The following is a 20,896-nucleotide window of genomic DNA, read 5'->3' as shown; positions in this document are numbered from 1 at the left end:
GATGAAGCGGTTCAGAAAATGAGATGAGTAATTTATCACCATTGATTATTCATTAAAATGGCAAACTAGCAAAAACATAAACAAAAAAGACAATTCGATTACTAGTTATATAAGAAATAAGAAATAGAAAAGTGACTAATAACGGTGTGGGAAATCTGGTTCAGGTCAAATTAATAAGGAGTGGGTGTTTTTTAGAACACAGAGAAAATTTGTCATTAACCAGTGTATCAAAGTGGAGTGAGACAAACACATACAGTTCACCATTTATTCCAAGTAAAATAAAGCTGGTATGTACAGAAATAACTCCAAAGTCAGCTTGCTTTGATCATTATTCGGAAAAATCATCGTGACACCCACTTGAAAATAGAGACAAAACATCATATGCTGTCGTTCTGAATATATATACAGCATGTTATTCTGATTGCCCTTAGATGAAGGAACGGAATGAAAAAAAGTGATTGGTTTAACCAAGACAAGAGGGATAGGTATATACTTCTGCAGATCAGAACATTATAATGCTGAAATGACAGACAATAACCCACACATTCTGTAAAATGACTTTTTCAATGTAATGTAGCTTTATTACAGAGAAAAAGGTGGGATGATTTAATAGAGGGAAAAATGATTATAAGTGTACATGTAGGATTACCTGACAAGCAAACTTTTGCAATATGCACTTATGCCCAACTTGAATCATGCAAAATCCACGCTGAATGCTAATGATCTTGTCACCATGACAACAAGACAGCCTCTTCCCCCAAAGAGTGGATAAAGTGTCAAGTTATGTTTATGAGTTTGGAGTCGATATAGTAGTTACCCGGTATGAGTAAAACAAAACAATAGTTCTTGAAGTTGAAATGCATGGTTTTACCAAATTTACTAACATGCTCAAATGTATAGAATTTTTTAAACCATTAGTCATTTTCATTATTTGTTGATTGTTTGCTTTGTTTCTGGTTTTTCTCATGCAAAGTAATATCACAAAGTCATTACAGTGAAGTTCAGCATTATGCAGTTCGGTGTCTTTTCCCTGGTTTATGTAGAAAAATTAAAACTCCACAAAATTTTGATAAGAATCATTAAATCCTATCTGGAATTCAGGAAAGAATTAGCCCCAAAAACTTAAATATATAACTGAGAAGCCAACCTTCTTCAGGATTATTTGGGAGGCAAGCATAAAGAAACAAAAAAAATAGAAGTTCTGCCTGCGATTTGTATGAATGAAACCACAGTAAAGACTATATCAGCTGTTAATTATTTTCTAGTAGACAGCAGTAAGGATTTAAGTCTGTTTTAAGAGTTGGGGGACAAGCCAAATCGAGCCGCATGTAACTGTGTAATCTCTGAGGGAATGTGAAGGAATTAGTGTGAAGACAGAAAAGGTGAAGGAAGTGACAAGAAGCAAGTGGCTGATGAAGAAGGCAGAGCTAAACTCCTACCACATTCATGGCACACTGTTAACACACCCCCTTTCTACAAACCCAAAGGCGACTTTATGTCTGATCTAGTTGTCTCCTTGGTGACACAAACACTAATCCCTCATTATGGGATGTAGGCTATGGTGCCCCAAAGCCCAATTTTTTCCTCTCATATCACACCATGGCAAATGCAGCAGATTACAGTAATCTGGGAACATTGGAGCAGACAGATTAGATTTAAAAATCCTTATGCCCATAAAATAAGGAGGAATGGGGTTAAAACACCTCGTCTAGCACATACACATTTTGATGCATGTGTGTTTGAAAATAAACTAAGATTTTTTTTTAGGTTTTTCTTTAGTGTTTGTTACTTTAAAGTGGAATTAAACCCTTTTGTGGAAGAATACCTTGTATGTGCTAACAATATGAAATTCTTGTATTCCAGCAAATATGGTAGTTGTGGATTAACAATTAAACAGAATCATTTATTTATGTGAATTGATCTGAGAGAGCCGCCATGCTGGCCATCAAATATAAACATCACAACTACCCACAGGAATTGGGAGGTTACTTTAGGTCGCCAGCAGATTTTGTTCAATTACTCTTTTTAAATCTTACTCCATGAACTCAATATATTAAAATACAATACTGAGTTTTGATTAATTGCATAGGCAAAAAAAAGTTGGGTTTAGTTCCAATTTAAGAGCAATAGGCTATTCTCTCCTTTCATATAAAAATATAATATTCTCTTGATTTAGATCTTGCTTCAATATGCATCTTTTTTGTTTAGTTTTTTGTATGTCTTTACAAAAATATATGAATTGAGTAAGCACGAATCGGTCAATTATTTTTGTCAAGGACATGAAGCACAGAACAATGTAAAAATGTATTTAGTGCGGAGTGTTTGAGTGTTTATGTTTATTGTTTTAGAGTAGTGTATTGTATAGTGCTTTATCTGTGTTTAATGAGTAAGAAAAGGGAGCAAAGGAAGCAACAGTAACCCAAAAGATCCTTAGTCGAACTGAACTAGACATTCCTATCCAGCGCGTTTCCTTTTCAGTGATTCCAGCTGATGAATCAAAAGACAAATGGAATGAATCCTTTGTAAATGCACTAATATATAAATGGTGCAAAACTATATTAGTAATTCAGTAATTCTTACCTCTGCCTCTACCATCTTCAACCTACCCAGGGCATCCTTGGCAGCATCCTTTAATCGGCAAAAAGAATGGAGGCTTTACACATTTTACATATTGTCACCTTAAAACAGACTGAAAATTAATTGGCAAATATAATGCAGTCAGCCCTGACCCCCCATTTACCCTATTGCCTTGACTTGAGAATTTCTTCACAGAGTCAGCAAGTCCCTGGGTGAAGCGCCAAAGCACATTTTCATAATCTACACACGGACAAAGAAAAATTGGGTTATGCAGCGAGAACGACATCATTTTTGGACTATAAAATGAACTGCACTACAAGCCACACTAAAGATTTCACAAGAAAACTGCATTTGTTCACAAATAAGATGCCCTGGACTATAATGACGCAGGAGGAAACGGTATTGTGATAAACTGCAATTTACGGTGGATTTGTGTGTGTTACCTGAAAGCTGAGAAGCAGACGCTCGCTCCAGCTGTGCTTTTTGCCACTGCAGCCTGTGTGTGATTTCTTTGTACTGATGAATGACATCAGGAGGGGGATCCCGACGATTCTTTTGGTACTCTACAATCTAAGATAGAAAGACAGTGACTGAGGGAACCTTAAATCACTGAAATACAATATATGCAATCAACTGCATACACAAAACGACCTTTTTCTCCAACCGATCTTTGTCGTAGTTGAGAAGGCTGAAGCTGTGCAACTTGTACTGTGGAGGAGAACTACTAGAGTGACTGCTCCTGTTGTTCCCATCATGCCTGGGTTTAGAGCGAGGAGATGGAGCCTATTTTCATTTGAACAGACACACAGGCATATTAAGATTGTTCTCTATAAACGGAAAATGGCTTTTCAAGACCACACTAAAAGATGTGAATGAAATCCTCAGCGATACACAAATAAAAGTTGCCCTTGAGTACTGGCTCAATGACCACTGTGCATGAATTGACAAAGGATAGCTTGGATCAGTGCAAAGTAAGGATGCGCCTTATTTGAATTGATATGATCAATTACGGTTCATAAACATTTTCCCCAAAAAATGAAAATAAAATAAACGCCCTTAAAGGTTGAAAATGTTTCCATGATGAAAATTTTCCACATTAAAAAAAATAACTTACCCGTTCTTTTTGTTTCTCTGGAGGTGAGAGTTCAGAGACTGGTTCAATTTTTAGCCACTTCTCGGTCGTAGAATGGAGTTCAACCCCGGATATGGGCTCTCTAATCTTAACCCTCACCTCTAATTTGCCACCTGTGGCTTTACGCCCATCCATCACCTGAGAAAAAGAGACCTCATTCTAGTGTGCACAAGTATATGCATATCTGCTGACAATGTGCGCATTAACATGTTATAAATTAGGGTGGAGAACTGAAGAAGCTCAGGTGGAACAGACAAGTCAGCTTTTTGAACCGGTGTGTTCTGGGGGATATGGCGTCGGCCTCATGGTTCTTGGGTCAAAGTTCAATCCCAGGTGGGTCCTCACTGTATGAAGTTTGCAAGTTCACCCCGGGATTGCGTGGGTTTTCTCCGGGTACGCTAGTTTCCTCCCACGTCCCAAAATCATGGTAAGCAGGCTGGTTGAACACGCTAAATTGCTCCATGGTATGAGTGTGAGCTTGAATGTCTCCTTGTGCCCTGCAATTGGTTGGCCACCAATTCGGTGTGTCCCTCGCCAGATGCATGTAGTTAGCTGGGATAGGCTCCAGCACCCCTTGTGACGATCAGCGGTTTGGAAAATAAATGAAAACAGCTCACCTCTATGATCTCTCGAATGTCACAGCGGTTTTCTAAAGCATCAAGCTTCAGCTGGGCTGTTCCCACAATCTTGTCCGTTTTAAAGAGGCCTCTGAAAAATGCATGAGATGATTCTATTGACAAATGCTATCATTTGGGTGTCAACATCATAGGAATTCAGAAGTATACCCCTTGTGGATGATTTCAAATTTGAAGCCTTTGGACTGGATGACTCGTTTGAACCCACGGTGCGTTCTATTGATGTTGAGTTTAAACTGCTCTTTAAACTCTGGACTGCTCGTGCTTTTTACTGTGGTGGTTTTGTCCCTCTGCGCCTCCTCCTACACATGCATCGAGTGAAATCATTCACCTGTCTGCTCTCTCTCTGTATTTGAAAGCAACTTACCACACTGGGAAAGGGAAACTCAAACTTCACGCTAGCATCCAGATCATTAGGTGACACACCTGAATGCAGGAACGAATGTAATGATTGACACACAATATTATCTTGAGCAGAGTGGTGGAAATCTGCCTACCTGACGGAACTGGTAGGTTAATGCCTCTGATGATATAGAGTATCATGTCATTAGGAGCAAGGTTGGGGTAGTTCCTACAGAAACAGACAGGTGTCTTGAGCTCAATATGAGTAACACTCATCAAGTAGTGAAAAACACTGTGATCCAAACAATTCAGATTGTAAATTTGAGTAATTTAGCTCCCGGCTCATAAGGTTACCACTGAAGCCCATGAAAAATCTGTCATAGAGAGTTATTGTCATTAAAATAAAGAAGCAAGGTAATATTAAAAGAGTACCGTATTTTCACGACTATAAGGCGCACTAAAAAGTCTTAAATTTTCTCCAAAATAGACAGGGCGCCTTATAATGCGGAGCGCCGTGTGTAAGCTCTAAAGCCTGACTGAGAACGCTTCTTGCCGACACGCTTCTTATATAGAGAGAAGGCGGACGTGGGTGGGGTCAGACGCTAAAGGCACCCCCCTACAAGTTTTGCAACAAACACATGCTCACACTATATACGGGTTATAGTGTGGGCATGGGTTTATTGCAAAACAATTCTGTTTTGGTTTCTAAGGGTCCCCAAAGCAGCGGTGAAAAACCAAGTCACGAAAATGAACTCTGAGCTTGCCGTCATTCCCGAAGGCTTAACTAAAGCGCCGGGCTAGTTACGCCACTATTTGCGAATGGATTGTGGCCGCCTGGACGAACGTGTCTGCTTGCACGGTTGTTATAGGCACTAACAACAGATGCTTGAAAACCGCTGGACATCGGCATCAACGCAGCTTTATGAAGGGTGGCAGGCAGCGCCGGGCTAGTTACGCTAGCTACTATTTGCGAATGGATTGTGGCCGCCTGGACGAACGGGTCTGCTGGCACGGTTGTTCGAGATTTTGCCAAAGCCGGCATAATTTCTGTGGAGCCACATGGCAATGACAGTGACTCTGACAACAAAGAGAGGGAACCCGGCGTTTTCGATGACTAATTTGGACAATTGTTCAATTCGGACACAGAAAATGAGGACTTTGATAGATTTGTGGGTGATGATGGGGTGAGTACATTGTAAAATGGCTAAATAAAGTTCAACCAAACTCAGTTTTTGCTTCCGTTGCCTTTTTAAAAACGTGTTTTTAGCGTGTGTCCGTATGTTTAAACTGGTGTATATTTAAGATGGTGTATATTTTGCCATGCCTGGCTGCGCCTTTAAATGTGGTGCATTCTGTGTGTGTCAAATACAGAAATAGCACTCGTTACTGACACTGCGCCTTTAAATGCGGTGCGCCATATAGTTGTGATAATACGGTAAATAAATACATACAAAAATGTGATTTTAGACTTTGAGAACTTTTCATTGTTATGTTTCTGTTGGAGAGTCTTATCATGGACTAATATTATAGTTTATACTATAAAACTTGAAAACAATGCCAAGAAAAATAATTTTATACAGTACATACTAGGCAAATGATAAATGAAACTGTTTTAGTATTACCCTTAAGGAGTGTTTTGACTTCATTTTATACACACCTTAAGTGAGAAAGCATTTCAGAATTGATTTTTCTAGAATAACCTATTTTTACGTCAAGTTCAATTTCTAAAATCATACAGTAAATAAATGTCAAAAACATCAGCTAAGAGTTTGTTGCTGACTTGACAACAGTGAAGATCTTCTCCTCAGTGCGATACTTTGGCACTGGCTGGCCTTTGGTGTGGGCATTCTTCAGCATCTCTATGGTGTTCAATGACTCCTCTATAAGCTTTTCAGACCTGGAGAAAAGTACATACAGACTTTAAATACATATATTCATGGTAAGGGGGACTTAAACCAAAGACTTTGAAGCCTTCTTTTTATACTGTATTTTAAGTGTGTGTAGTATTTATATTATATATATATGTATATATACACATATGTATGTATGTATATATATAATATATATATATATATACACACACATACATATATATATAGAGATATATATATACACAGCATCACATCAGTCTTTAATAATAATAATTAATAGCAGACATTCACTATTCATGATCCAGCTTCAGCCCTTGCCCCCACAAATAGCAAATATATTCATATCTGAACCCTGCACATTGCAAATTTCTCATAAGGGAGAGAGAAAAGTATGAATTCTTTTGAAATGTGTTAAAATTTTTAAAAGAAACTTTTAGCAACATGTTCTTACTTGAGAGCTTCGCCAATAATGCTCATCTTAATGAACTGCTGTGAATGACTCACACATTCCTGGAGATCGAGTTGGAGAGAAAAGCAGATGCAGTGTAAAAGATTGCAGCCACAAATGCATAATTCAACATCTTGTATGTATAATTTCTAGAGCTGCTTTAAAGGAAGGCAAGAAATAACTCCCAACCTCATGCTGTTTCCGCAAAAGATCCATAAGGCCATGATATTGCTCACTGGTATGGGGAGAGAGAGATGTACGTGAACGAGCAAGCAAGTATTCATCCTCACTGACTGGACGTTGAGGTATCTGAGAGGAGTATAAACATGATGAACATATGAATTAAATATACATTTCTATTTTTGAAATATTTTAGACATGAAAAAAGACACTAACCTCCGAAAGACAGACAAAAAAAACAAAAGCCTCCCAAAAACAATTTAAGTTGATGTTTGTCCTTTTATTGTTGTCAAATAAACTTTCTACGTCAAGTTGTGAATACGAAGCTTTTAAACAATAATCATAATAATAACTTAAGGCAAACTAACAGAGGCAAAGGAATAATAGTTTTATGATTACACCATGATTACACCATGATTACACCATGATTTGGCAGCCTTGTGGATGAGTGGTTAGCACGTCGGCCTCACAGTGGAGGACCTGGGTTCAAATCCAGGTTGGTCCACCTTTGTGGAATTTGCATGTTCACCCCGGGCCTGTGTAGATTTTCTCCGGGTACTCCGGTTTCCTCCCACATTCCAAAGAGATGCATTGTAGGTTGAACAAGTCATTGGGGATACAGATCTCACACAGTGTCAACGTACCACAATGATACTTTCTCTTTCTTTCTCTCACTCACAAACACATTAATAATGTATTTTTATCTGTACCCGCCTACATAAATTTATGATGTTGAACTTTTTTAGTGACTCAAAAAAAAAACAGGTCCCAAATTTGGATATGCATGATTTCTTCATATTTTCTCAGAACAAAAGGAGACTGCAGCTAAAAGTAGTTTATTTTTAATGTTAAAAAATAAAAATGAAAAATAGAGGGAGACGAGAGAGAACAAAAAAACTGAGTAAGAATGAGAATTAGACAGAAGCTCACACAATCTTATTTTTCATTAGTTATCATTAGTTATAAGCATATGTTTCGAACCTTGGAGATATCGACAAGAAGACCAGACTTGGCAGCTTCGATCATTGGGTCGAGTCCTTTGACATGTCTGAGGTGCTGCGCTGCTGCTGTCATATCCTACAATATTTGATCAAGACATTTTTAAGGGCTACTGTGTAAAGCTTACAGAAACACATAAACGTACGGGACACGATTTAGCCAGGTAAACCAACTCTACCTTCATTTTCTTTGAGTGCAGTGCTGCACGCAAAAAAGCTTGTCGCCGTAGCAACAGGAAATCCACTTGCTGTTGAGCTAAAGTGATGATTAGGAGAAAAATAAGTGATGCCCTCATGGAGTAATCACACAGTGGATATGTGGGCATGGCTTAGAAACCGCCAACACACCTTTGCCGCCCAGTTTTGATAATGTGGAAGCACTTGGGGCTTGAGACGCTGGAGATTTGGCTTTTTGTGCTGGTTGAAGCACAGAGGGCTAAGGAAAAATAACTATCTTTAATGAATATAACGATACTGGTGATACAGTGAAAGTAGTAACTGCCATATCCTCATAAAATATATTACATAGTTTAACAGTACATATCTGATTATGTTATTAGTCCACAATAAACTTGATAACTTCTTCATAATACAATAGACTACATAGGTGGACTCTAAAGAGACATTTTGTTTTATTTTTTTTACCTTGGCCATGTCTTTTGGAGTGTCTTCATCTTCTGCGTCTGGATCCTGATTTGCAATTTTCATAGCAGTTTCTAAGACACCCATAAAATTTGGCTTATCGCTCTCCGAACCCTGCAACGGTGGACAACCTAGAAAAGCCATACAAAGATGTACTAAAGATTATACAACCAATAAAATGGTACATGTATAGAATCAAAAGCCTACCTGGTGGTACAGGCAGATCAGATAAGTTCACAGGTCTACCAGCTTTGTGTGCTTTGATGGAATCCTGGTATTGCTGTTGAAATAATAATATAATAACAAGTGGTGCGTTCTACAAGCAATCTTAGAAATGGCAATATTTACAAAAGGAACGTTTAAAAAAAAAAGTGTCTTGGTTCTATTGTGAGGTAAGTCAGCTGGGATAGGCTCCAACAACCCCCACGACCCACATGAGCATAAGCAGTACAGAAAATGACTGAATGAATGAATGAATAAACAAGGGTGGCACATTCAGTATGAAAACGCAAGCAAGTCCAGGGAGAACATGCAAACTCCACACAGAAAGGTCCAGAGGTGGGTTTGAACACTCAATCTCAGAACTGTGAGGCCAAGGTGCTAACCACTCCCCCACTGGACCACCCGTATATTTTGCATACCCGCCAAATACCCCATATATTGTACTTTACGAAAGCAAAACGTATCTATTATGGTACTGCCCTGCCTGAATAATGAATGGCCAGGGGAAATGGATGCCGCGTAACGCTATGAGTGATGTCTCCAAAGTTTTGTGCAGTTCTTTTTTAGAATTTTAAAACCTCTACCTCTGTCCTGCACTTATCAATTAGGACTTATGACTCTGACACTTTTGACAGGAAGAAAGGTTTGTTTAAAGAACCATTGAACCAGAACCACCAATATTACACAGCGGATAACAAATATAATTTATCACTAGTTAATATGACAAATGACAGCATTCTCCTAAGCAAGAGGGGGTGCTGAAGCCTATCCTAGCTAACTTTAGGCACCAGGCGGAGGACATCCTGAATCCGTGCCCAGCCAATCGCAGGGCACCAGGAGATAGATCATTCACGCTCAGACTCATACCTAGGGGCAATTAAGAGTGTTCAAGCAGCCTAGCAAGCATGTTTTTTGGAATGTGGCAGGAAACTAGAGGACCCAAAGAAAACCCATGCAAGCCCAGGGAGAACTCCACTCAGCGAGGACCCACGTGGGATCGAACCCTCGACTCCAGATCCGCGAGCCCGGCACGCCAATGACACGCCAACCATTCACCACCGGGGTCGCTCCCTTACTTTACATGCTATACATTTATCGCCCCATCTTTCTTGAATGTACTTTATTTATTTATTTAATATTATATATATATATATATATATATATATATATATATATATATATATATATATATATATATATATATATATATATATATATATATATATATATATATATTCTATGTGTATGTATATGTATATTTATAGGCAACACGCTTATTTCTTTATTTCTTTATATATATATATTTATTTATTAACTTATTTATTACCTATCTATCTATGTCTAAAATGTCTTTCCTGTATCTGCATTCTCACCCACTTGCTACTGTGACAATGAAATTTCCCGAATACGGGATGAATAAAGTTATCCAATCCAGTTCAATGATATATGAATGGTTTACGGCAAGGGTGCTCACACTTTTTTGCTTGAGATCTACTTGGGTTAGGATGGGCCTACAAGTAACTACAAAGGGAAGTGAAAATAAGATCAAGGGTCAAGTGACCAGGAAAGGGACATCAGTAGCTACAGTACACCAGGGTACCAAAGCTGAATGATTAAATACTTTTTCATGTTCTACTACCAAGCTAACCAATATCTTAGTTTGAAGTAAATTGCCCAACTTGCAAGGAAACATAAAGTCGATGCATTACGATTTTACTTTTGCTGGCCTTGCAGAATGATTTGGCGAGCTGGATATTGATATGAATATGACCCCCGCGCCCTGAGTTTGCCACCTGTTTTACCACCTTTGTGCCACCTTTAGCTTTTCCACCAAATAGTAATGTCATTTATTGTTGTTGTGGAATGTTGACACGTTCATGCCTTGGCTTTTTAAGATTATAGTTTCAAATATCCAGCTTCAATGTTCACTTTACAGCCAAGATCATTTGAGTTCCATCTCATCACAAAAGTCTTAAAAGTGCAGCTAATTCTGGAACTAAATTGTCCGAGTAACATTTTTCAACAATTTGACCTTTGTCAGATGTTAAAATCTTATTTTGAGTTACACGACATATACAGTACCTTTACAATGCGCTGATGCATGCGGGATTTACGCTCATCTCCTTTGTTTTTCGCTCCATTTGCTGCTAATTTGTATATATCCATCCTCTGTTGCAAGGCTTCTGCCAGATTGCTGGGAGCAGGAAGGCCTTTAAAAGTCACATGCATAATTAATGGTCAACATCCAGAAACACCTTTATCGTACAATGCAAATCACTCAAACAGAACTAGCTACTTGCCAGCAGATGGTTCCGGTGGGTGTGGGGGTGGGGGTGTGGGTGTGGGTGTTGGAGTTGTAGCGGTTTGTACTTTAGAGGAAGGAGATGCTTGGGTCTCATCAATTACATCTCCTGTGAATGATAACACAACAGTGGTTGGGACAAATTTCACAGAAGACATCCTGAGTGAATGGAAACAAGTCTAACAGATGCAGTACAATAATGATAAAGTACAAACAGCTAATGGGAAATTTAACATGCATACCTCACAATCAAAATTATATGAATGCTTAATGGGTAAATGGAGTGAAATGTATTTAATTGAGGTACACCCCTACATATTCTGCATAAGTCATTATACTGACCAGGGGATGGTGGGAGCAAGCTCAGGTCTACTGGTTCACTTCTATCAACAGCCTCCACCAGTGAGTCCAGATTCTGAATATGATGAGGCAAAAAAAATGCTCTACCAGTCAACTACACACAAAAATGTGGCTTTTTAACCTGTTACCTTAGCAGTGACATAGTGCTTTTTGGCAAGGCCAATGTTACCAGTCTGTTTGGCTTGTAAGGCTGCGAGCTTGTATTCTCTCTGTCGGGATAACACTGCTTGTTTAAGCTCTGAAAGAGTAGAAAAAGAACATGTTATTCTTCCCAAGGATCCATATGGACCCATAGAGTCCCTGAGGAATACAGAGATGTATATCATTTTGAGTATGTTGTCATAAAACCTGAGTGTTGTGTCCCAGGCTGACAGGGTGTCAGTGGAGAGATCATTGGGGTTCCGGGAGTGCTGGCAGTAGCCAGGCTTTGCGGAGGAGCTAGATGGACTGGCTTAGTATTATGAGCAGCTGGTTCTGCCTCCCGTACAGGTTTTTGATTGAATGGAGGGTAGGGTATTAACACAGGTTCTGGCGTTTGTTGTTCTTTCGTAGATTCAGACTCAGTTGCAGCACTAGGTTTTCCACCTACTGCAACAGGAGGTGGCATCTCGTCTTCATTGATGGGCTTTCCTTTCCGGACTGATGTAAGCATGGACTGCAGTGTCTGAGGAGAGCAAGGAGAGGAACTTTTTACCATAATTTACAATTTGTCACCAACAAAGAAGCTACTTGCACTTATCTTTATATAGCCTGGCAGAATGTGGAAGATGTGAACAATTCACCAAAGAAATCAGTGATCAGGTTAAGTACTTGTACGTTTTTTTAACTATTACTATACTATATACTATACTATACTACTATAGTGCTATTAAAATTAAACTCTAAGGAATATGAGAACATCACAATCATTAAAAAAAACACAAGAATAAAACAAAACAATTAGGAGATCTCTATTTAAAAGTCTCAATAAATTTTGTTCCTAAGTGTGTTTTGTTCCATTTTGCATCAATGACAGATTACTGGTGTGTATTGCCTCATATTAGGCAAAACAATTCATATCGTGATTCACAGGTCAAGATTTGATCCCAATTAATCTCAATGCTACACTTTAAGATGATTATCGTGATTTCTGAATATCAATTTAGGATTAAATGAATCAAAATGGACATAAAAGTACATTTATATCAATTTTCAAAGTTTTTTGTGCAGGCCTGCTTTTGTGCAAACCAGCTTTATTCATAATCTGTTTATATGCTGAAGTGTAAATATGAAAAAAAAATCTTAAACGATTTTCAGCACTCAATAACAAACAGTTAGTACTTAAAAAATGGCAAATCAAAACATTAGCTTGAGCATTCCAGGTATAACAACAACAAGAGGGCCAAAGACAGAAAAATAACACGCTATAGTTAGAACTGTGCAACATAACTTAGGTGCAACAATACTGAAGTAAAACAGTTTCTGTTTGGCCATATAAACTTAAATTGTTAGAGTTTGGGCTTTGAATTCTTTTAATGTAAACAGGTTGGTCAACATGCTCAATTTTCAGCACACGTTCATTTTTCCGAAGATAACACTGGCAATATTTCTTGGCTAAAAGGTTTCGGATCCTGTACATTTGGGGATTCTTTTTATTAAACGGCATGTTTATGATCTTCCAATGACCCAACAATAATGAGATCAAGAACCTGTGATGGCCAAAATGTCTTCAAATGGTCTCACCTGACACCTATCATTAAAGAAGTGTCTATTACGCATGTGTCAAAGTGGCGGCCCGCGGGCCAAATCTGGCCCACCGCATCATTTTTTTGTGGCCCAAGAAAGTAAATGATGAGTGCCAACTTTCTGTTTTATGATGAAATTCAAATGAAGATTGTAGATTATTTCCTGTGTTTCCTCATTTTAAATCAATAATTGCAAACAATTTGTACTAATTAAAAATGATCTATCGATTAGCACGATTGAGGAAGCTGTCAATTTATTAATCGATTAATTTTGGCAGCCTAGTTGGAAGACATAACGGCCCTCCGGATGTAATCGAAACTACCACGTGGCCCGCGACAAAAAAATGAGTTTGACACCCCTGGTCTATTATATTAACTAAAAATGTCCCATATTTAAAAGATTACGAGGAACATAACCATATAAGAGTATTTGGGCCATGCAGATATGAAAATAGGTTTGAAATAAGACAGTTTAAAAACCTTTAATCCACGGTCATATCTTCGAGCTTTGCTTGATTCTCCTGAAGCAGTTGCATTAGATATGGCACCCTTGTACATCTCGATACGTTCCAATATGCGGGACTCCGATCCAGCTGCACCACTGGAATTTACAGGAGAAAACTGGGATGTGGCGCTCACTCTATGAGGTTGTAAGGTGTGAGCAGGACTGCTTTGCTCCTCATCCTCCAAAACGTCATTCAACTCTGCCTGTAAACAAACAAATGTATTCAATTTGCAGTTTGGAAGAATACATGAAAACACAACAAGATAAAACCCCTTTAAAATGTCCATAATTGTTTTCAACCCAACTATGATGCAGTCTTTTAAGGGATCAATTAATGGGATTTTAAAGTATACTTCAGTCAACCCTAAATTTAAAGTTACACATAAAAAATGCTCTTCATTTGGTTAATTATTATGGACTGTCAAGTTTTCCATCTTCACTGTGCTCCATTTGTTGGTCTTTGTGAGAGACGTGAATCTTAAAAATGTCTCACCCAATAATTGGGAGGATGTAAGCAACTTCAAGAACATTTAGAATGTAACAAAACAATATTTATTAACACAAGTTAGAAAATACATCAAATTTTATACTTCCATACAGATGTGTATCATGTGTTTTGCAAATAAAATTGTGCCCATGAATGATACACACATGCATTATTATTTCTACAAGTTTACTTTACCAGCAGATCTTCATCATTCTCTAGATCATCATCCTCCATGTCTTCTTCATCCAGGTCTTTCATGCATAGAGCTGCCATTCGCTCAATATCCGCTATTGGAACAGGAGCTAGGTGACAAAAAACATTGACTGTAAATCAGCAGTACAGTGGGGCAAAAACAATAACGTGAGCATAAACAATCGAGTGGCCATCTACCTTTACTTTCACGTTTTTTCCTTTGAGGATTTCCTCCTCCCATTAAATTGTGTAGCTCAGCCTCCAGATCTTCATCGTTTACGTCATCATCCATACCCCCGTCGTCAGGATTCAGGTCAAGGAGCAGCCCCATCTGAGACAGATAGACAGATAAGGGCGCAAGTAAATTGCAAGAATGGACATCTTATTCAAAATCTGAGTTGAGTTACCTGCCTCGCGCGAGCAGCCCCTTGACCCCGGGGAGGTGGGTTTCGACTTCCACTCATCGACTGTTACCTAAATTAAAACGTGGTTTCTAATTAAATTCGCCCACGACAACAAGGTAGTTATTTTGATTTGCATTAAACAGAATAGATTAAAATTAAGTCATCAGTGCTGGGCAGGTAGCCAAATGCAATTCATCGCAGTTTTGTGAGCTTCAATCCTCTGGTTTAAGATGATTTACCTTGTCACGTTCAGGCAGTGTGGAATGTTTGCAAGAGCTGGTCTAATCAGATCGAGACCTGTTAAATATTGTTTCAAAATAAATGATAAAATAATTCTAAAGCGACAGTTTATTGTTAGCAGACTCCCAGCTGTCAAAACAAGAACGGCAATAACACTGTGGAGTTACTTCCTACATTGTGTCTCCAGTGGCAACGGACAATGTGCTTTACGGCTAAACGGAAACCGAGAATTTGCGACGTAAATAATTGAGGCGTGCTCTGCATGAGAAACAGGTGAATATATATACTTAACGCAAGTAAGGAGGAATTTAATCTTTTTATCGCTTTTCATTATTGAAATAACACAGGATGCATATAAAGTTCATATATAAATACGTTTGAAGTAAGTTTGTTAATTATCTAATCATAATATTATTCGCATCATTAGCTCATAGAAACAAACATGTTGTCTTTAAGCTAGCCGAAATGTGCAAACGTGACACCATTCCCTTTGGAAATTTTGTAAATATGTGTGAAACTTTCTGTTGATTTTACATATTAAGATAACTGTTAGAGAAGATGACTGAAGAAAGTCCCAAGACCCAAGAAAACTTTAAAGATGGTAATGCACCATGACATTCCATTTTGTGTGCTACTTTAAATTTTAGTGTGTAACATTACAATACTATATGTCATATTAAACTGTTGTTACCGTTTTTTATGCATGCTGTACATTTGCTGTGGCCCTCGACATATCAAGATTGCTCACAACCTTCAGACCTTCTTTCCCCCAGAAAAATAAAAAGGCCATTTGACATTATTTCCTCAACCGGTGCAGACGACGCATTGAAACAACAGGTAATCAAGATATGTTATGGAAAAAATACCAACCCCTTTCTATTAAAGCCAACAGTTTTTCTCCTTTATTGCAGGATACTGGAGATAATACGGTGACACGTCCTGCTGAACTTGTGTCTTCCCATTCCCTTCTACAGGTGCCTGCAATAATGCCTGTCCAAATTCAGGCAGTATCAGATTCCTCTCTGACCAAATTAGATGTCACCCCTGACCAGAATTTTGAGGATTCCAATGTGAATGAGGTTGTTAATGAGCAAAAAGAAGCAACAGTTAGCCAGCTCATCAGTGATTCCCAAATTCAGGCAGTATCAGATTCCTCTCTGACCAAATTAGATGTCACCCCTGACCAGAATTTTGAGGAGTCCAATGTGAATGAGGTTGTTAATGAGCATCAAGAAGCAACAGTTAGCCAGCTCATCAGTGGTTCCCAATTAGAGAGATATCCTTTAAGGGATGAAAGCAAGAGTGGAAAGGAAGAAGAAGAACAAAAAATGTCTGGGGAGCAAGACACCACTCAGTCTCAAACATATACTGATCAACACAAGGTCTTTCCATTTGCATTTGAGGAAGCAGGTTCAACTGCTCGAGAAGATCAGAAGAGGACAAAGGATGAATTTCAGAGTGATTTCAAAAGAAACCAAAAAGTCGTGGCACTGGGCAATGTGAGCATGGGTGACACCCAAGAAGACAAAGCAGCAGTAGCAAGAGAGATATGCAAAAAGAGGAAAAGGATGGGTACATATGGTCTGACTGTGAAGGAAAGAAGTCATTTTTTACAGATGAGTAAGCGTGCAAATGGACAGGTTATTGAGAAATTTGAAATGCAAATCTCCATCCATAACATTGTCAGTGGATCACCATTCTCAGCACCATCAATGCTTCCAACCCCCTTAGCTGACAATGTGGAAGTGAAGGAGGAAGAGGTACTTCTCCCCAGTCATGCCAACACAGACAGGTCAGTCTCTGGATATATTATATTGATGACATCTTAAATATTTCAAGTAGAAATGTAATAATTAGTTACTCTCTCAGCAGTTTTGTGACAGCAACCAATGCTATATAACTGCTAAGTCAAGTACCGTATATTCTGCACTATAACACACACCAGAGTATATGGCGCATATTCGATGAGTGGCCTATCTTAAAATTTGTTACATGTGGGGCACACCAGATTATAAGAGGCTGTAGTAGTACTGGTGGTCGTACTGATGGTGGTGGTAGTGGAGGTAATGGGAGTAGTAGTAGTAGTAGTAGTAGTAGGGGATTGTGTTATACATCCATTAAATGTAGCTGTAGTATTAGTGATAGGGATTGTGTTATACATGCACTCGATGGTGCGTGAGTGGTGTTATAGATTTGCAAGGTGGAGCTGTAGTAGTAGTAGGGGGGTGGGTAATACATCCACTAGATGGAGCTGTGTGAAAAGTAATTTCATACAATGATTAACCAAGATTTGTCCACATATAAACCACATCAGATTGTAAGGCACAATGCCTGCTTTGGAGAAAATTGAAGTCTTTTAGTTGCGCCATAAAGTAGGGAAAATATGGTAAATGTATCATAATTCTTAGCATGTGTATGATCATGTCTGGCAAATGTGTAAGTTTAATTTTATGCCACTGTCAGAGTCCGTGGATTTATTTCCCACCAAAGGACAATAAATACTTTAATTTGGACCAACTGTAAGTATGTGTATAGCCAGCTTTGTTGCGTTACTTAGATTAGATTAGATGTATTCACAGCAATTGTTTCATATTTTAAATTATAATAACCTAATTTATTTCTTCATTTGAAGTCAATTGTGATCTGATATGGTTGATTTACACATTCAGACTGTTTCATTTATCTTTGTTCAAACACAGACCAGAAACAAAAGTCCAAATTCTTGCAACCCTCTCTAATGGAAGTGGTCCACTGCACAAGCCAATTTGCCAGATTGCAATGGAAGAGAAGCATCATTTGAATAATACATCTCCCTTAAAAGTTGACTCTGGATCACCAAGCCTAACTCCTGTTGACCTGGAGGTACAGTGTGTTTCCATGACAATCGATGAGAAGATGTATAGCATCTGTGATGCATCGTCTGTTACCACCCAGAAAGAGGATGCTGTCAAACTCTGTGAGGCTGCAGTTGCACCCTCTGGTGGCTCGGAGAGGAAGGACATGGTGAGTCGTCAGATGGTAGTGCAAAAACATCTACCATTTTCCTCTGGATGAGTACACTATCTGCCTGAACTTGGAGGGTTAACTACTGAATTAAAACTGCTGCTCCTCCATAATTTATAGATGGGTCTTAATGAAATTAGGTAGTTATTTTTCATGGATGTATATGCATCAATCTTACGGTGCCTGATTTTTTTTTGTTTCATGGCTGATTAATTAGATTAATTGCCGTCTTAAAATTGCTACTCCAAGATTATTTGTTAACGGCTCACAATGATTTGGTGGGTATATACTCAGGATAAGTTAGCTTGGTGCAAGTTTCCTGTTCTCCCCAGGCTTGCGTGTGCGTCATGATTTTTTTTCTGGGTACTACGGTTTCCTCACACATCTCAAAAACATGGAAAAAATATTTATACTATATAATTTTTTTCTCCCACACAGCCCAATCTTGATGGTGATTTTCATCCTTGGGCTGTAAACACAGACCACTCACAATCCATGAACTGCACTGATTTTGTTTCAGACTCACAGCTCAATAAAGTTGCAATAAGGTGAGTAGATAATCATTGTCAAAAATAGACAGACTTGATCGAAATCTAATTTTAAGGGTTAAGACTTAATGTGCAAAATGAACATTCTAGCTATTTTTCAACTGGTTTTAAAATTTTGATCATGTCTGTATAGGTGTGACCGGACTACAGAGATGTTCTTAATCTATAATCATCAATGACGAGTCTCAGGTTTAAACATTCAAAAGCCTAGAGAATATTGTAAAGTTTCCTGTATTAGCATTTGAGGTTCGATGTAGTCTAGTGGGATGTATCACTTTTTATAGATCATGAAAAGATCAGTCAAACAAGGTGTATTTATTAAGAGTATATAGATACATTGATTAGGATTAAATTCATTGATTAGTTAGGAACAATCAAACCAAAGTAGATCAAAATGTTAAAGATTTATTAATATCGTCATCTTTTTAATATAATTTGTTTTCATTACATGTCTGAAATGTTTGAACAACAAATAGTCAAAAATAACAAAATTGTTTTGCATTTTTCATTGTGTATTCTATACATATGGTCCTAAATAAATCATAGCACTTGAGATACTCGCAAATATTATATTGTTTTGCAAAGAATCAATTTCATTTTGTCACCAAATTAATGAAGTTGCAAGAGACCGAAAACGTGGAAAATAAAAAAGAATAGTGGGTAAACATTTTCTAAAGCGTTACTTGCTTACAGTTTTGCGCATGTGCAAGTTTGTGCATTTTGTCCCCCAAGTGCAAATTTTAAAAGCAGCCTTTTTTGTTACTTTTACAGACTTTTTTCAGGAGAGTAGATTTTATACATGTGATAAATGTTCATGGTGAATATCAAATGCATTCAACAAAATGAGATTTGCCTCTTCTCTAGTGAGGACCAAGCAATAAAGAAGAAAACTGCTAACCCCCCAAGCCATGACGAAGATGGCTCAGTATTGGTCTGTGGGCTCATCAAAGAACTGTCCTTTCTAAAGTTGGTCAATCTGAGTCTTGTATTATTCTGGTTCATTGTTTATTTATTGATAAAGCCCAATCCATTGTCTTTCAGTCGAACCGTTATGGCAGCTCATCGGGAGATTGAGAATATGCGGCGTGCCAGCAAGAATTCAAGGAATTTACCTCGCTGAGATACATCTACATACAGGAGGATGCTAAGTTAAATGTCAATATAAGAATATATTTTTCTTATGTTATTGAGAAATTTGACATGAGTTTCTAGCACAAATTCTATTTTGATGATAAGTTCTATTGCATTTTGGATTTCTTGCCAAGTAAAGCTGTTGCTTGTTTATTTATCGAGCAGTGTCATTTTTTTCACATTAACAGTCCTTTATTACTGGCTTCAGAGTTCAGTAGAGTAGCAAACAGTTGTACAGGGTTAAGAGTACTGTTATGTACTTCAAAATAATACTCAAGTAAAAGTGTTTTTCCTTTGGATGACTCTATTACAAATAAAACAGTATTTGGTGAAAAGAATACTCAACTAATGTATAACTGCTTCCAATGCCCGATTGTTGTTCAACAATGGGATTTTTTTTCTCTAAGGATGTCATCTATATGAACTGCTATAATTAAGTGTCACAGAATAACATTCTTTGGGTACCACAGGGTTCAGTGCTAGGTCCACTGCTCTTCTGTCTTATCATAAATGATCTGCAAACCTTCAATTGTCACCTGACTTGTACTTATCTTTAAATAACAGATTTAAAAAAAATGAATTGAACTAGATTTAACTTGTCCAACTTCACGTTCATTAGAAACAATCTAACTCCTGGGTCAGCAAAACTTTATTTTGACACAATGATCATATCACACTTACTTACAAAAAAATAATAATTTGAAAAACGGCCAGGACTTTTTTTTTTATAAGTCAGGGGGTGGGAACCTTTTTGACGAAGAAAGCCACAAACAATTCAGATTTTCTAATGTTATTCCTTGAGAGACATACTCCGAATTTTTAAGTCAAAATACATGTAAATGTGTGCCTTTTTTTTAACGATTTCACCACTTTTAAAGTGGAAAAAACTGAATACTTTTGTCAAGACTCTTATGCATTTGCTAATCAATGAGAGTATGCATTCCAGAAGAGTC

General features: G+C 37.9%; 2 protein-coding genes across 8 annotated transcripts; one reads left to right on the top strand and one right to left on the bottom strand.

The window, feature by feature from the left end:
* Positions 1-251: 251 nt before the first annotated feature.
* Positions 252-15,491, bottom strand: cc2d1a (coiled-coil and C2 domain containing 1A). Its single transcript, XM_077605030.1, has 28 exons — positions 15,261-15,491; positions 15,025-15,091; positions 14,816-14,948; positions 14,621-14,727; positions 13,914-14,141; positions 12,058-12,373; positions 11,838-11,947; positions 11,692-11,764; positions 11,348-11,458; positions 11,130-11,257; positions 9,033-9,105; positions 8,829-8,956; positions 8,532-8,619; positions 8,363-8,439; positions 8,167-8,262; positions 7,195-7,314; positions 7,009-7,067; positions 6,467-6,583; positions 4,842-4,915; positions 4,712-4,770; positions 4,495-4,646; positions 4,327-4,417; positions 3,692-3,847; positions 3,229-3,360; positions 3,021-3,147; positions 2,741-2,817; positions 2,581-2,628; positions 252-2,487 (listed from the first exon to the last, which is right to left on the bottom strand). Exons 2-28 carry the CDS (start codon positions 15,079-15,081, stop codon positions 2,455-2,457), a joined length of 2,970 nt encoding a protein of 989 aa, XP_077461156.1. The 5' UTR covers positions 15,082-15,091; positions 15,261-15,491; the 3' UTR covers positions 252-2,454.
* LOC144077357 (uncharacterized) lies at positions 14,910-20,096 on the top strand. 7 transcript variants are annotated; one of them, XM_077605037.1, is made up of 9 exons: positions 15,386-15,534; positions 15,804-15,862; positions 16,001-16,098; positions 16,173-17,053; positions 17,961-18,123; positions 18,196-18,264; positions 18,703-18,812; positions 19,677-19,778; positions 19,854-20,096. In XM_077605037.1, the coding sequence occupies exons 2-9, from the start codon at positions 15,820-15,822 to the stop codon at positions 19,930-19,932; spliced, it is 1,545 nt and encodes a 514-aa protein (XP_077461163.1). In that variant the 5' UTR covers positions 15,386-15,534; positions 15,804-15,819; the 3' UTR covers positions 19,933-20,096. The 7 variants fall into 7 exon arrangements, with proteins under 7 accessions (XP_077461159.1, XP_077461163.1, XP_077461157.1 ...); XM_077605033.1 differs by lacking the exon at positions 15,386-15,534 and adding an exon at positions 14,910-15,059 and having other exon boundaries at positions 17,961-18,264; XM_077605031.1 differs by having other exon boundaries at positions 15,387-15,534; positions 17,961-18,264.
* The last annotated feature ends 800 nt before the right edge of the window (positions 20,097-20,896 follow it).

Source organism: Stigmatopora argus, chromosome 7 (assembly GCF_051989625.1).
Source record: "Stigmatopora argus isolate UIUO_Sarg chromosome 7, RoL_Sarg_1.0, whole genome shotgun sequence".
In the NCBI taxonomy this organism is placed as follows: domain Eukaryota; kingdom Metazoa; phylum Chordata; class Actinopteri; order Syngnathiformes; family Syngnathidae; genus Stigmatopora; species Stigmatopora argus.
This window is presented reverse-complemented; position numbering and strand designations above follow the sequence as displayed.

Coding starts and splice junctions, on each gene's coding strand:
- cc2d1a (XM_077605030.1), bottom strand. CDS start 15,081: ATGAGTGGAAGTCGAAACCCACCTCCCCGGGGTCAAGGGGCTGCTCGC. Junction 4,771..4,841: donor TAACCTACCAGTTCCGTCAG/GTAGGCAGATTT, acceptor TCCTGCATTCAG/GTGTGTCACCTAATGATCTG. Junction 2,629..2,740: donor TCTCAAGTCAAGGCAATAGG/GTAAATGGGGGG, acceptor TGCCGATTAAAG/GATGCTGCCAAGGATGCCCT.
- LOC144077357 (XM_077605033.1), top strand. CDS start 15,820: ATGACTGAAGAAAGTCCCAAGACCCAAGAAAACTTTAAAGATG. Junction 16,099..16,172: donor ACGACGCATTGAAACAACAG/GTAATCAAGATA, acceptor CCTTTATTGCAG/GATACTGGAGATAATACGGT. Junction 19,779..19,853: donor AAAGAACTGTCCTTTCTAAA/GTTGGTCAATCT, acceptor ATTGTCTTTCAG/TCGAACCGTTATGGCAGCTC.